The 17,453-nt window shown below is 40.5% G+C and overlaps 1 protein-coding gene across 9 annotated transcripts in view; it reads right to left on the bottom strand.

Annotated features, from left to right (window-relative positions):
* Positions 1–17,453, bottom strand: part of LOC108234355 (cAMP-specific 3',5'-cyclic phosphodiesterase 4C) — a 93,874-nt gene that overhangs the window by 21,432 nt on the left and 54,989 nt on the right. The window contains exon 1 of one of the 9 annotated variants that reach the window (XM_025005309.2): positions 11,094–11,584. The exons of 5 other annotated variants lie outside the window; for them this stretch is intronic. In XM_025005309.2, the coding sequence (XP_024861077.1) occupies positions 11,094–11,227 (134 nt within the window). In that variant the 5' untranslated portion in view covers positions 11,228–11,584. Of the gene's footprint in view, positions 1–6,034; positions 6,283–11,093; positions 11,585–17,453 lie in introns of those variants that run through there. 3 more of the 9 variants (XM_025005310.2, XM_025005312.2, XM_025005313.2) reach the window with 3 other exon arrangements.

Below are 17,453 nucleotides of genomic sequence, written 5' to 3'. Positions count from 1 at the left end.
CCTCCCTCGCTCCCAGCTCGGTGTAGTCGGGCGTGACGAGGCTCAGAGGAGCCCAGTGACGTCAGAAGCTATAAATAGATCTGCCTGACAGGAAAGAGGTGAACTGAGAGACTAGTAGTGCTGCTTACGTAGGTTCCCCCTCTCCTCCCCTTCCCTGCCTTCTCCTCTCAGGTTACTGATTTTTTTTCACGAGAGGGTCTATTTTTAGATTCAACGAGGTAACTCCTCGTGTAGTAAAGGTCTCTTCCTCACATCTTTGCACTATATATATAATTCCCTTTTCTCCTTCGTTCAGCTGAATATTTGGGTGAGAGGAAACAGCATGCAGCTGATGCTCACTTAGAGAATCAGACATCATGAGGCCGACATGACCAGAGTTTCAGCTCTTAGCAGAAAACGTTCATCTTGCAGGAGAAACAGGGCAGCTCAGATGTAAAATCTCCTTCATGGCCACACATATGCACACATAGAAATATATATTTTTATGTCAGTGAAGAAGAAATGAATCACACAGCTCAGAATCATAAACCTAAAACAATTATTGGTCTCAAAAGAGAATAATATACACATTTCTGTTTTTAAATACAAAAAATAAGATCTTTCTAAAACAAAACTGGGCTTATAAATAAAATATGACAATCACTGAGCGCACAGAAAGACAAAGATCTGGCTCGTGTGTACACAAACAGGTGTGAGTCTTTTAAATTTCTTTGCATGAGCAATAAAAAAAGGAATCATTACTTGTCTCACGTATCTCATACAGATATTTACTGAACATCATTTGTTCTGAGTTTCCTGCAGGTTAAGATGCACAAAATAAATATCACTCATGAATACAAGACCACGAAGAATCGACGAGCAGAAGGTCCAGCTGCTGCACACAACCAGAGCCCCACGTTAACAAGCTTTAAATGGGAGCACAGCGCCCACTTCTGAGGAATATAGGGCATTGCAACAATTCTTGACGTGCCTGTAGTTGTGCAGAAGTTGGAGGATGCTCTCCTGATTTTCCGCACTCCACATTAATCTATCTGAGCTTTCAGTTTCAGATTATTGTTCAGTATCTGCTCATTTTGTTTTCAAGTTGCTGTTTTGCTTCAGCTGAGCAGGAAACCTGTGAGACTCGGGGTTTACACCATCTGATGGCAATAAATCCTTCTCTATATCTTCCTCTAACTGTCACACACGAACTAAACCCTGCTATCCTAACTTAAAGCTGACAGACGTGCAGGACGGTGAGATGGCGTCTTGTACAGTTAAAACACAACGTAAAACGTGACCTTGGCCTTGTCTCCTGTGTCCTGCATTGTTCCTGGTGTCTCTGACGCACATCAGCGCTCCCTTTTCTCGCTTTAGGCTCTGTTTTAATAAACTTTCCTCTATCGGAGACAAACACAGGCCTTTACACCCACATCCTCACCTCCGCTTTTGTTCCCAGGATGTTTAGTTTACAACAGTGAGAGGAGGAGTTATTCTTCCACAAAACCAAATAAAAAACACATTAAAGCTTCTCAGTTTAAGCGATATATTGAATAAGTTCATTTGTTTTAAATAGGTTAAGACTTTGTCAAACTTTATTTTTCCATCCAGCCTCTCAGTTTACTACATTTCCTACATAATATGCAAAGGCAATGTTAGATTTTTTTTTTCCACAATTTTGCTCATGTCACGTAAAACACATCTGGACACTCTGAGCCACCCACGGATGAAACATCTGTCACACTCTCAGCGATTTATCCTCAGAAAATCACCAATTCAGCACAAAAAGCTTGAAGTTAAATGGCAAAAACTCGATCAGTTCCAGTTCTGGCACGAGTGTGAAGCGCTCATGGGAATCAGGGCCGAAGGATTTAAGAAACTTTCAAATAAGTATGTGAGACTGATCCAGAGAAGCACCATCAGAACCAGATGTTATTCGACTGGGAGATGACACAGTCGCAGGACTAAAGGTCAAAATGTACACACACACATGCGGCCCGTCCTGTTTTCTTTCCTCGTAGCATGGGAATTGGCCGAGGGGGTCCTCAAACATCACGCCAGGAAGGCGAAGAGGCGAGAGGTGAGGAGGAAAGCGGAGCAGGGACAGGGGCCGAGGTTGGTTCAAAACATCATGGTAATAAAAAAAAACACAACAACAAAAATGTCAGGGAAGTGATTCAGGGTTAAGGCAAGTTGGCAAATTAGCTAAAGTCCTGATGAGGATAGGAAAAGGTCTGTGTGTGTGTGACAGCCGGAGCTTATTGTACATTTGATCTTAAAGCAGCATAAAAACAACACATCCCCCCCTCCTCTCCTTTCCAGAGCTGTGGCAAACAGATCTTTCCTTTCACTGGCACTCTGTGAGGTTTGTACTTTGTGCTCTTTGTGTATAAATGTCATCATGACTGCACACACAAAGGAGAGGCTGGGCAGCAGGGGAGTTATTTACAAAGACTCTGATCTGAGTTTTATTGGAAGGAAAGAAAATGAAACTGTTCTTCTGCAGCGCCAAACTCCAGACAGGTCTCATGCCCTGGGTTTGTAGATTAATAAGGAAACCCTGCTCATTTTGTATTAATTAAATAAAGTCATAAGTAAAAAAGAAACTAGCTGCCATATTAATGATTATCATAAAGTAAATGACCCACTGGCAGCAGAAAAAAACAAAAAAAGACCAAAGATTCATCATCTCTACTGTCTGTAACAACCTAAGGTTCAAGCTTTTTATTAATTCACTGTGACTTATAAAACACTAATCCACAACAAAGCAGTCAGAAAGTCTTTGGCTTTTATAGAAAGACTGAAACCAGCTCCTGAATCGGGGACCGAAAACTCCACAGATCCTCCAGATCTCTTCACAAACGGCCCGGCGCAGAAACAAATGAATATGTTACGAGCAAACCAAGATTTACAAGAAATGATTTAATTAAAAAGAACAAAATGCTCCTCTTACAGCATTTTACAGGTTTGCCTCTTGTATTTCTAACTCTGGCTCACCCGTTATCTTGATTAAAAACCTGGATATGCTTTTGGACGAGGATCCGACTGCAGCTGTAACAAATAACAACCAGATAAATTTATGCTCTTTAATGACAGACAGTAGGTCATAAAAAGACCTGTGAAAACTTTCTTTATGTCTGTTTACTTTTTTAGCAAAAGCCTAACCACTAACAAAATATTCTGCTTCACCGCTTGACAGAAGTTCCTCGTAAAAAACACAAGTTTTATTGTTTGAAATGTAATAAAAACTTCCTGTCTTTTCCTGAATAAATACAAATGAATTAAAACCTTTATTTCTAAAACAGAAAAGGAGATTTCTTTCTTGCACCGCAACTAATACGGCATATTATTGATGCGGTCAAATTAGAGATTCTTAAAAAAAAGGACAGACTCTTCCTAATTTATTCAGTTTTTTAATGAAATGTATTCAGCTGATTTTAATCATTGTTTAGCTCTGATTTCAGTTTCAGACATCTTAGTCTGACGCTTGTTAATAAATAATTGTGTTTTAATTTAACTGAGAATCCTAATCTCTCACAAACAACTAACTAAAGCTGCAGAGGAGACTAAAGTTATTATATGGAGAATAAAACAAATACCTGAAAATGAGCCTTTAAAAGATACAAACTCTGTACTTTATTGCATCAACTAAAGAATATTTGTACTTTTTAGACAACATTGCATTTTGTAAAGAGTAACTGCAGCCTCAATAAAGAGCATAACATTGAGTTTACACCGTAAATCAATCACACTGCGCCATCTCAAGAGATCCTGGATGAAACCATTAACTGCTCTCCTACATGTGAGTCGTCCTCAAAGAGCCACTTGCTCCTTCTGTTAACCCGACCGTCCACCGTCCAAACTGAGCAAAACGCTCAGCGTCAACCATCTGATCGCAGAGCAGCTCGTGCCTCTAAATTTAGAAAACTGGAGGAGAGGGGTGCAGTCAGTCAAAGCAGCTGCTGTGTTTATTTTTTTCTCTGACCTAAAGGCCGAGGAGGAGACAGACCCGAGTTTTGCTGGCGGGGTTTTAAATGCTCATTTCTAAGAAAAATGTTCAAAAACATCATCCTACACACAAAAAAAGTTTATTCTAGACTTGATTCTGATCAAAAACTGTTCGACCGGCAGTATTTATCCCAGGCTAGCTAATTTATTTTACCATGAAACACAAAATTTTCATTAATATTTTCTTGAAAACATTTTTACTTGTGGTACGATAAATTATCTGGATTCTTTTTATTTCTTGCAACTTCAAAATAATTTCTAGATATCACAAAAAGATGACCTTTTCAAGGTGGAAACGACTAAATACATCAAGATGTTATCCCAGAATGATAAAAATAACTCAATATTTTAAGAAAATGCCACAAAGATGCAATAAAAATGGCCTCTGTTTGGATAAGGCAATAAAAAAGAGAAAAATAAAACAAATAAAGCAGCTGGAACTTTGAAAATAAATGTTTTTATACAACTACAGTGGAAATTAAAAAGGCAGCTTTTTAACAGACTGCTCCTTTTTTACATAAATACATCTGAGTGGAGCTGAAGCGGTTAAATTTTTGAAGACCTTGATGCCTCTAAGGTTGATCAGGGCAGGTATTGATCCCATCTGCAGCGATTAGCTCTGTCCGTCCCGCTGGGCAGAAATCCATACAGTGGCTGATCAGCATTGACATCATTAGATACTGGTTAGAAGGGTGACACACTGGGCCAAACCACCCAGGGCCACACACACACACACACTCACACACACACACAGGCAGTGTGTGATTACAGCCCCAGCAGCAGAGATCTAGATTTGGCTCCAGTATCGACCCGAAAATCAAACAACCCTACATCAAACTGGTACGCAACCGGGCAGGCCTGTTCAGGGCGTCATCACACACTCATACACACACTCGCGCAGACACACAAACGCGGTGCCTTTGCCCAGCAACAGGCTGTGCTGCGAGCGCTCCTCTAATCACCTTCATATGGCACTAATTGGCGCCTTTCGGGATACAGTGATTGAAAATGGAGGTGAGGCGGGAGCGCGCCACTTCCTCCTGTAATTAGCCGAGGAGCAGCCAATCACATCGCCGATCAGCGGGGCACGACGAGACAGACGCAACAGCAACGTGTCCTGAACCGCTTTAGGTGGTTTCAGGAGCAAAGATTGGCTCAGAAGAAAGCAAAGTTTGAAAAATAAGATGCATATCGCCCACTGCCTGACATGCCAGAGTTTCAAACCGAAGTCATCTTATGCTGAGAAGGGATGGAGTTGGTAAAACCCTGGAAAATGACACTCTCTCTGTAAAACCGACTGAGTTACAGCCATTTTGTGTTGGCTCAAGTCGATTAGCTGTGGCAGCCATCCCGATTTGGACTGATTCTAAAAGGTGATGAGTTGTAAATGTACATTACTTTCTGAGAGTTTCAATAAAATCCATCCATATTTTGTTAAATTTGTAGACAAATACAGACACAGACATACGCAAGGACATTATTGCTTTGGCAGTGGGTGATAAAAAGCAAATTAAACACAAAAAAAAATCAAGAGTTACATCTATTTCCCATGTATTTCCTACATATTTCCAAGCCACGTATCGGTGCGTTTTCCAAGAACAGCATCAGTCCGGACGCCGACTTCAACAAAAAGAATATCTGATCCAAGTTAAACACGGTTTCTTTCGTGTCTGTGAAGAAAAGAAATCCAGTTCACGTCATGTTCATTCAGTCCTAACAGGCTGCAGACTCAGTTCTGACCTCGAAAACCGCTCCTGCATCGTCTTACGTTACACAAAAACAAGTTCAAACAAGAAAGATAAATCTGGTTTCCATTACCCGTGTGTACCTTGAGCCGAGGTGCTGACTTTTAGGAGAGCAAAAGTTTATTTCTTTCATTTGCAAGCATCATTTGTTAATCAAACTCCACTGAGTGCGGTTCAAAGACGTTCTACGTGTCCCTCATGTTTGTGTTTGTTCAATTCTCTGCTACAAACCCCGTCTTTTCATTCGCTCAGGTCCCTGTCAACCCCTCATTTTAATTAAAAAGTCCTCAGTCTTTTCCTACCTGGCCTCCCGCTGTGTAGGCGGAGCACTGAGGTGTGTGTAGGTGATAAAGTTCACCTGTGACAGGACCGGGCCTCATGTGGACGCCTGATTTCCTTGTTCATCAAAAGTCTGTGAAGCCGCTTCGCTGAGGGTTAATTTGTCTCCGAGTGGACGATGATTCCTGGACTCACAGGGACGTCGGGATGACACCAAGTCCTCTATTCTATCAGCGATATTCAACACGGTCACAGAAACACAATCACGCTTGTCTGCTGACGTCAGTTATGGCTTCATGGCTGTCGCTGAAATGTCAATCGACCGGTTTGCAGGCCTGAAATTACTCCCGGCCCAACGCTCCGCTCGCTGCGGTTTTTGTTCCTCCACCAAGAGGAAAGATCAAAACAGGCAGAAAAAAACGCTACGAGAGAAAAAGAAGAAGCAGCTGGTTGATCTTGCGGATGCTGTGGGATTTCTGTTTGTTTGCAGGAACGGAGGAAAGTGACTCCAGAGACTCGGCGGGTTGAAGCCCTGTCCGTGAATTGGAAATGATTTGGAAGCAAGGCCAGGGAACAGCCATTGTCACGTCAATATTTCCTGTTAGTCCCCACCTCGGGTCACAAAATGAGCAGGCGAGTTTTATTCACAGCAAAGAACAATTCAGAAGAACCTCGTGATATTTGCAGAGCTAAGATCCACTCAGAGAGGAAACTGAACTGTAAACGTTACCACAGCTGCAGAACAAGCAAGGATGTCAAGTTTTTCACTTTTTATTTGCATTTGTGACAAACGAGACATCTCCAACACCAACAAATTGTTGTGGTATGGATTGAAGGCTGAGGTAAAACCATGAAGATCATCCTTTTTTCTTTGGTATAATTCTGTAGATTTCTTCAAACACTTTAATTTAGGAAAAATCAAACATTTCATTAAAGTTTTCACAAAGGAAAATGTCAGAAATAACCACTGTTTGAAGCAAAGCAATCCTTTATGCACGGAATAAACATTTTAGCTATAAATACACTCAGATTCACTGTTTTTTGTTGATTTAAGTGTATTTATAGAAAAATAAGCATCACCCACTTAAGAAAAGTAAAAGCAGATGATTATGTTATTGCCTGTGTGTGTTGTTATGTGTCTACTTTATCCATTATATATCAAAACCTTTAGGAAGTAATCACTGATTGTACTTTTATAACTAATTAAGTTTTGTAGCCGACCCAATTCAAGATGTGCCACAACTATTTGACTTTAAGTAAGTCAGTTTAACAGAGACTGAGCTAATGTTTGTTGTTATTTCTCATCATAAGAAAAAACTGCGGCGGGCAATATGCATTTCTTCAAGGAAGGCTAGGCCTTTAATCCACAACAAAACTCATCTCATAACTTTAGAGACAAAAACAAGCCCAGTTCAAACATTTCATTTCAAGCTAATTTGTTCCTGTGTAATGATAATCCAAGTCAACACAAATTATGCAAATTAGTCGCTGGAAAAGTAACAATAAAAGAGGTTTGTAGCTGTGGAAGTCCATGAATTGCTTCACATGAAGGAGACGAAGAGGAAAATGCTTTTAACAGGAAGAAACTTCGGGAATTAATTCAGCAAACATGTTAAGATGAATTCGGTGTGGCCGTGCAGCTGACGCTTGTGACAGGTATAAATCACTCTGATTGTGCCGCAGCAGGACGGAGCGAGGAATCCATCATTTCTGTCAGGATAAGTGAGCAGAGCTGAAAAACTGCAGCGGCATAATGAGACTGCTGATACTGACTCATCATCAGCGTGAGCACGATGAAGTCGTGAGCCGTCGTGACTACCTTTCAACATTATGTTGCAACGCGCCGGCACCTCTGATCTCAGGTAGAGTGTGCCGTGTGTCACGTTGCAGGTTGTTGACACGGGCTGAGGCCCACGGGGCTGGACCGCCCGCCGCGACACCATCAAGGGTCAGGTGTCAGTCACTGCTGAGGGTCAGGGTACACGCAGAAAACACTGAAACTCTGCTGATACCTGCAGAGACTCACTGACAACCTCATTTCCTTTTAAAGCAAATTATTCAGTTCATCATACACCCATACATGATTTAATTTCCTAATTAGTGGATAAAATCTTCAATCTAAATTAACCTTTTGATGCTGCTTTTTTCTACTGATCACAACCTGCAGACATCAAGGTAAAAACAAATATTTATTAGGCTTTAATTATTGCAAAATGGACAAATAGAGCAGGTAAAGCACTGCAAGCACTGGTTTTTCTAAGACCAAACTCACACAACACACGACTAGCATTCAAGTAAAAAAAACAACAACAAATGCATGAATGACCTAATTATAACTCATTAAAAAAACATTTATAAAGTTGCCCTTTTAGAGAAGTGTTACCAAATGCAGAACAGGAGCCAAAACCAGCAGCTTCCTTACATAAAAATACAAACTGGACGAGCTTTTATAACAACCTGAGTGCTGCAACAGAGATTTACTGTAATAATTATTAAAACACTTTCCGATTGTCACTGAATAGTTGTAATAACGTCAATCATTTTATAGGAGGAACACGAGGCTGCACAAACATGACATTTCAGTGCAGAAAACACAGCATGATTTCAATTTACTGCATCTCAAACATTCACCAAACTGTCTGGTAATTAAAGACAAAAAGCAGACTGATTGATTTAAAAAAGGTGTTTTTGTTCAAAAGGTTGTTTTTTGTCGAGTCTCTGCTGAAAAAACATGAGCGGCAGCGTCATGAATGTGAATATTCTCAGAAATATGAGCTCCTTCTGACCAAGGGAGGCGGGATTCAGCGGGAATATCTGCTGGGAGATTAATGAATAATGTCCCTCATCATCATCCTCATCATCATCAGACTGGAGACACACAGTAGAGCGACAACAAGCAGGACAAGACCAAAACTATCTGCAGAAAATGGCCCGTTTGAAATACAATCGCTGTAAGAGTCATTCTAAACTGAAATATTATATAATAGGAATGAAAACTGTTTCAGGTAAATAAATTAGTGCCATGTGATAATCAAATGACCTCAATTCCTCTCAGAAAACAGTTAAAAGAGGACAAACTGTCTAAGATTAAATAGTTTGGGCAAGTATCAGTCCAAAACTAGTGTGTAATAATTACACATTTATGTCTTTAAAAGCATAACTTCACTAAAAGTCAACTACTCAAACACAAGTTTACAATAATAAACAGAAAAGGAGCATTTTATAATGCAAAGGAACTTAGATTAATTAATTCCCAATTAATTTAACAAGCTTTATCGTGAGAGCAGTGTGCTGCAGTTACTTTTATCATTTCTGAGAAAGAATAAATCACATTTTATTCATTTTAGCTTCTTCTTTGCGCTAATCTGACGTCATTATTATTATTTGTTGTCCAAACTAAGAACTTAATGCAATAATCAACATAAAAGTGTATTTTGGGCTTAAATACTGTCAGCGGCTGTCTACAAACTTCACAAACACGAGAGCCTTACTGTAAATAAAGCCACCATATGAGGGATGATGACGCAGTATGAAAGAAAAGTGCTGAGTCATGATAACAGAGTGAAATGAAGCAGGACAGAGCAGAAACACAAAACAGAGCACGCTTCAGAAGCTCGTGTTGTGACTCAACAGTGTTCATGGAAAATAAAGATGACGAGAAGGTGGATGTCATGTGTGTTAAAGCTCCTTTTCCAAAAGCTGAGGTTGGATTAAATGCTCCCTCTGAGCGTATCGTTACACACATGTGGTCGAGTCATCCTGTAATAACTTTAATTTGTCATGTGCCTTTGAAGGTTTTTATGTTTTATTAGTGGGTGGACATTATGAAGTTACTTTGATGCATCCCCGCTCCCCGCTGATGTCGTCATTACTTTCTAGAAGGTCGGCTGCAGAGTTTCCTCTGAAGTAGGCGGAAACATACACACATCTGGTCAGAATGAGGTGTCGTCAACGCCTACAGTCGCTCCACCATATGCTTCCAGCGAGGAGGGAAAACCTGCTTTGCCTCACAGCACTGAGGCAACTGAACGCTGCAACTGAACGAGGCCAAACTAACGAGGAGAAAGACACAGATATTCCAAATTATCCGGTAATTCGTGCTGCATGAAGACCGTAAAACATGTCCTCACTGATTCACACTGATTCACAAATTCCAGAGAGCCACATCACTTCATCTGACTCACAGTTACACAAACAAGCAGCTTTTAATCAAAACGGTGAGTGAGCTCATCCGTCTCACATTATTTTTTCAGAATAAAACCAATTAGGACCGATTGCAGTTTCTGTTACCACATCCTGGGTTAAATCGACCGAAACCGACTCAAAATTTCACCAAACAACTCGAAACCAGTTAGGATAACATTTAGTGGAGTCACTCAACTTTTAAGCTTTTTTGTTCCTGTTTATATCTACCTACGTCAAACCGGAGCTTCTAAAGATTAGTTTGCAAAAGTTGAGAAAGAAAAGATCTGACTGACTTTTAGGAAATGAAATTAAAGTAAACTGAGGTCACTTTAACATCAGGGAAGGGCGGACTTCTTGTACTGACAGTTAAACATGACTGGTTAAAAAAGAAAAGCGAAATTACAAAAAACTATTTAAAATACAGCTGAAATAATTCAGAGACAGACAAAAATAAATAAATCCTGGAAAGGAAAGTTAATTAAAGAAAACTGCTGTGTCTGTTCAGGCAAAGTAATATAATAAAACCCTTAAAATTATGATTAAATTGTGGCCAAATTATTATTTTTTTAATTCTTTTCAAACACTTTGACAGAAATAATCTTTTTGTGGAGAAGTTATAAAAGGAATAACCACCTCAGTGAGCTTTAAAATTCACTAAAACTTTAAATGTTTTATAAAAATGATAATAAAGATTCATTTTTGATAAGATTGGAATAATATATCTTAATTATCTATCTATGGTGCTCCCAGCTGAGTTAAAGATTTCTAACACTGCTGCAAAAAGTTGCATAATTTTTCTCACAAGTACAATTTAAAGACCTAATTTGAAGAACTGGTTCGACGGGATCGTGTTAAAAACTGTGCAACAACATCTGGACGGAGCAACATCTGTCCTACCGCCTGCGCTTCTGCACGATGTCGATGGGCCGGTTGACGGCGCACGGCGACCCACAGATGTTCCCACTCCGCACTTTGAAGCAGCGGTCCTGGACCGAGGGGGTCAGATACACACAGTTTGTGGGTAAACTCATGTCTGCGCCCCCGAGCGTCTCCCCGTACAGTTTACACTAGTTGTCCTCCTCCTCCTCGGAGCGCTCCTCGGCTCCTGGGCTCCTGAAGGCTCCCCGCTCTTCCCTCCAACATGTTTCCAGGGAGGCGCAGGCAGACGGAGGGAAGCCCTCCACGGTGCGTTTCAGCCGCATGACTCCGAGTCCAACGTGAGCAGAGGAGGAGAGCGCAGCTTTTAAAGAGCTATTTCCTCAGCAGCACGCTGCAGATTCACGGTGAGAGTCAGCAGGAAGAGTCGGTTTCCAATCCACGTTGAGAAGTTCAGAGCTGAACTCTCCTTCTGCTTTGGAGACACACTCCTCCCTCCCTTCGCCTCCCTGTGGCTTTTTCTGTCTGCCTCCTCCTTCCAGGCTTTAAAAAACACGTGCATGTACAGTATGTGTGGGGGCAGGAAGAGAATCAGGGGGAGTCTTTGCTTGTGTTTGCTGCTCTGAGTGTAGGAGGCTGTATGTGTGTGTGTGTATATATCTATATATACACACAGAAAAGTGTGTGTTACAGTAAATAAGTGCGTCTGTTGAGGACATTTTAACTGTTTGCAAGCTTAACAATCACAACTTCTCAGAAAACTAGCAGAACAAAAACATCTGCAAAGTTAGACCAATGCATTTCATAAAAAAAGGTCTAACATTTATTAAACGAATGCATATCGCCTGCTACCTCTCAGCTACCACCACATCAGATTATAGCTCAATATCTGCAGAACTGACTGAATGATGTCCATTAATGGTGGCCATCTTGAGTTGGGTTTAAGTTAAAAGTTAATTTCCTGACAGACACACATTGTTGTTCACCTTCACCTTTCGGCAGCAGGTGAGAACTACTCTAATGAAATTTGGATCTGATGAATTGTTAAAATTGTGCAGCTTCTGTTTTCCTCCGCTGATGTCTTTAACTGTCCTTTTCCTTTAATATTTGTTAAACTTTCATCCATCTCTGAATTATCTCTGCTTTCAGATCAAATCCAGGAGTTTCACCTGCAGGACGAGGTGTGGTAGCTGCTAACCTGCTGGAGTTCCTCCAGTTCGTTTCGCCACAGCGACTGGCGTGATGACCTCACGATGTCCTGAAACGACGAACCCTTTGCTGTCGACATCGCAGGCAAATATTTGTCTTTTGTGACACTGAGATGGATGTGTTGGCAGCTACATGGGAGGAGACGTTTGAACAAATAAAACGGCTGGCTGCAAAGTTGACGCAGATGGGGTGATGTGGGGATGACAGAAGTTTCAGCTTGCTTATTTGTATTTTTTTGTAGCTCTCCAGGGCTAAAAGATTCATCTGAAGGTTGCAGCTCTGCTGGTATTCATGAGGATGTGAATAATACTGATCATTTCCTCAGAGCCTCGAGCACTCTGCTGTTAAACGAGTGAATGCTGAGTCACCGTTTATACTATTGTTTTCCTGTTTTTAGTCAAACTATTTCCCCAAACTTGCTGTTTTAGCCATTCAGCTTCATTAGGAATAGTGTTATGACTTTTAGTATTTGTAACTATTTAACTTTTTTTACAAAACATTTCCCACCAGAAAAACTACTTTAAGCAACTGTCTGGCCAATTTTAACCCTACCGTCTTGGAAATTTGAGCTTTCAGCTACGATTTGTTTATTTTACTTTCAGCTTTCAGTTATGATTCTGCTATTTTTAGCATTTACATACAATTTTACAAATTTAGCGTTCACTGAATTTCCCGGAAAACGCATCTTTTTCCTCGTCTGACACCTAATATCCAACCACCGGTATTTTTGTTTAAACATCTCCTGATCCTCCAGGTTGAGATTTTGATTAAAATTCATCAAATTCAGGCCTCCACATATCGTTTTGTCTCAGTTACATAAAGAAATCACTGGTTCAACAGGGTTACATCAGTCGACCTGCTGCACTGATGTTGTTCAAAAATATAAAAATAAAAACTGAAGGCCATCAGGAGGGCAAAATAAGTTCGCTCTTCATCATTCCATCAAATTAAACTATTACCCTGAGCTAGTTTCATGCTGGCCTCAACTTCACCTCTTGTGGGACTTTTTCAACATTTTAAATCTGAACAGTCTGATATTTTGTCCACGACTCTGTAAAACTAGAACCAATTTGTTGCATGTTGGCGATAAGGGCAAAGAAAACTTAGCAGAGTTTCAGCCCCTGATGTTTTAAAAGCACCGAAAGAAACACTGACGAAGAACAACATTAGTAAAATCAAGGATTAACGAGTTTAGTGAACTCAGATAAAGATGCAACTATATGAGCTCTTAGTTAGACTCTCCCTGTTTCAAACTGAAAGCTATTTTCAAAAAACTTCAAATATAAGAAACAGCTCCTCGAGAGGCCGAAATGCTCTTCTAGGATATAAACTTCATCCCTCAGTCAAAGCTTTCCCTGCAGCTCCCTGGCATCGGTTTCAGCAGGAATGAGTAATATAATTCTGCGGCACATTAAGTCCTCCTCACCAGCCTCCTGTCTGGAAAAGCACTAAACCTTTGCACCTTTTATTAAAAGGGATACGAGACGCACAGCTGCAGCGGCTCAGGTTTGTTTTGAATAACCATCATGAGCCGTAGTTTCTCTGCACACAACTTCCAGATGAGAATTAAAGACAGAGACCTCTGAAACGTTTTCACTTGAAGGACGCTGCTGCAGGTCCAGCCGCCCTGATGACAAGCAGAAACTCTTCCAATGCGAGCCTCACAGCTGCCTTTTTGTTGAGATCCCTAAACGGAAAGATTAATATCTAACATCTGATTTAAATCCTCAAACTAAACAACACAAACAAGGCACAAAGACTGCCCTTTGTTTAACACTGAAGAGCATAAACAACATGTCTGAGTCACAAAACAGTGAATTGTCAAAAATCTACAGTTAAACTACAGAAACTGCAGTCTGAATGCTGAAAGCTAAAAGACCCTGCTCAAATTGAGTTGCTGAAGAGAACAGAAGCTAAAAGGAGCAGAATGGAAGCAAAAAGGTAACAGTAATAGTAGCTAAAACTAGCAAACTATCAGCTAAAAGTAGCAAAAGGCTAGTCATAAGTATTGATACTACTAGGAGTAGTATTAGAAATAGTAGAAATACCATTAGCAGTAGTAGTATTAGCATTAGCAACAGAGAATTAGCAGTAGCAGAAGTGTGCTGATGTAGATTTAAAAAGAAATGTTTTTGAAAGAGTTGAAGAGACGTCACTGCTTTCAGTTTTTTTGCAAATAAAGTTAAATATTTAGAAAGATTAAAAAGCTACAAAAGCTGCAGCAGCCATCTCCTGAACGAGACGAATGTTTTCATTTATGAATGGTCAGAAAAAAAAAAAATGTATGGAAAGAAAACCAGGAAAACCACAGCGTGAATGCTGACTCAGCATTCGCACAATTAAACCGAAGCCCCCCCCTCCTTTCACCATTACTGTCTGGTGTCCTTTTGCGACGTGTTTGTGAAACATGTTGGAGTGGGAAACAGATGCCGGGCCGGGGATTTGCTGAGAACGAGGTGTTTGTTAGGCCGCTGTGTAACCGAATCCACCGGCCAAATGACTTCTCGGGCCCAGCTGGCTTCTGACTCGTATGACAGCATTAGTTGTGCTAATGGGAACAAGCTGTGAGGGAGGAGTGTCGTGAATGTGTGTGCATCTGTCCCTGTAAGCACGAGGCCGTGTTTAATGTGAGGCTCTGCCAAGTTTAGACTGATACAGAAGTTTCAAGCCTTGTGTCAGATATCGGCCAGACTCATAATAAAACGAGAGGAGAGGGGAAGAAAAAATATCCAGTGGACTGTTTCCACTTTCCTTCATAATGATGTAATTATTTAACAGCTTCAGAAATGCCACTGACAAAAGAAACAAGAAACTTATTCAGAGGTTTCTACAGTCTGCAGGGCTAATAAAACTGCAAATCTTTTTAGCATGTGGAGCTAAGAAAAAAAAGGCGTTTTGTTTGAGACACGGTTGGTGTGAGTAGTGGGACAAAAAACACAATTCAAGACAATTTCAGAACGGGGTTACTTTACCATCTTTTACGCCACAACTGAGATTATCTTATGACAAAAAGGAACAGAGTTGTAGCCATTTTATAGCCAAGATCTCAGAAAATCTGTTAACACTTGGAGTCTGTGTCTATACCTGAGTTATAGCCATTTAATGTAGGCTAAGAGTGATTAGCTGTGACAGCCATCATCTTATTCCATTGTTTTTTTTTAATAACTAATTGGTTATTGTTTGAGTAAAGATGCTTCAGTATTTACAGCAACCCACACAAGGAAATGATGCAACATTTTGATGAATAAATCCAAAATACTTCTGTGAGCGTGTCTGATTCAGTTCAGCCAAATGCCCAGTAGAGGTCACCCTTTGTCTAAAAAAACAAAACAACACACACAAAGATGCACATAAACAAGGACAGCACAGCTTTTATCACAGCTTATACAGAAACAGCAGTAATCTACGGTCAGACAGCACAACAGCAAGGATCTTCCTGTCCAGAGGAGCAGCTCTGGAAAGTTTAATTGTAAAAACTGAAACTTCTGAATCATTTTTTGTTTTATTTCATTAGTAAATCCCAAATTAATGCCATGTCTCTGCTCAAAATGGGAAAAATCAAACTGATAAAAAGCGCAAAATTCTATCAAATGTGTTTTTAAGTTAAAAAAAACCCACAAACACGTTTTGCAACGTGACCGAAAAGCACCTATAGCAACTCTCTGGTGGAACAATCAATATCAATTTTGGGACGGGTGACGATGGCAGGTTGCTGTGTGTGTGTGTGTGTACAATAAACAAGAAACATGTGTCGCATTCACGTGTTATATGCAGCCAAGCTGGCGGGGCTGAAAACTATTCCCAGCCGGGGAGCGGGGGGGTTATTTTGGGGGTCTGCTGTGTTATGGCTGCCCAGCGTGCCCAGCCCCTTTCTTTCCCGCCCTGCTTGGACTCATGGTCCTGAAGCAGGTTTTACTGGATGTGGACTGGGCAGCTTCCTGCTAGGAGGAGATTTGAGCATCTTTAGCCTGATTCGCAGGTTTTACTGGAAACTATCCAGCTGTTTGAAATATTTCTGTCATCTGTTAAAGGAGAAATGGATAACTTGCCACAGAACATTGATAAAAAAGAGACAAACACTGTTTCCAGATAAGATAAAATGTCAATTACTTATCTTCTAATGCTTTTTAGCATTGAAGTTGAAACCATTATCACTTCAAAGAACAAATAAAAGCGATAAAAATGCCCTTTTGCAGAAATTTAAGACTCCACGACTACAAGCAGCAGCAAATATGTTTGTGAAACGTAAACTTCCTGCAACAAGGTGCTATAAAAAAATACCACACACACTTGTAGGTGTGATGTGTGTTTGTGGTAGGGATGGGACGTGGTCTGTGAGGCTACCCCCAAAGAACAGTTTTGTGTTTTTATCAGCACTGAGGACAGGAACAGGAGAACCCACAACATACAGGCAGAAACACGTTTTAACAAGCAGAAAACCTGCATGTGCTTCATGCTCAGCGCCAAGCGTGTGTGTGTGTGTGATAATCATAAACATAACGTGAGTCAGCGCTTCATTGGGACGTTAGCAACAGAAAAGTTAGCACACATCCAAAACACCCCGTCCGTCCCCACCTCTGCTCTGAAACATGTCAGCTCCAACCTGCATCTCAAGATCTGTGTCGCGTTGATAAACGAGTCGGGGAAACTTTCAGCAAATACAACAACAATGAAAAACAGGAAGTCTTTAACCAGAATGTTGCCACAAAGAAAACTAGCTTCCTCTTGAAAACTGTTATGTAAAATGACAAAAAACTAAAACTGCTAAAACTGGCCTCAGTGCTGAGCCTTTCCACAGCCGTTTATTAGCTTTTTCTGAGTCTGAGCGATACTAAAGTTTAATGTTCGACTTCATTACTTGAATGAAAATTGTTCCAGATCATGAACAAATGATAAACCAACTTTATCACCCCCTGCCTTCTCTGTTCCCTCCAACAGAGATACGTCTTTGTGGTATATATTTTTAACTGAATGGTTAAAGTTAAAACTGGGAAGCATATTGCAGCCGTACTACAATAAACTTAAACATGGAGTCAGAAAAAAAAGAGAAATGCATACAAAACTATGATTTGCATAAAAGATATTCTGGAAACTGAGTAAATCCACTGGTTTTTTTTTATGCGCACACAACAGGTAGGATCGGGACAATCTGGGTTAAATCTTTAGGCGCTC

This window comes from Kryptolebias marmoratus, linkage group LG24, assembly GCF_001649575.2.
Source record: "Kryptolebias marmoratus isolate JLee-2015 linkage group LG24, ASM164957v2, whole genome shotgun sequence".
Lineage (NCBI taxonomy): Eukaryota > Metazoa > Chordata > Actinopteri > Cyprinodontiformes > Rivulidae > Kryptolebias > Kryptolebias marmoratus.
The sequence above is the reverse complement of the archived record's forward strand: the minus strand, read 5'-3'. Positions and strand labels throughout refer to the sequence as shown.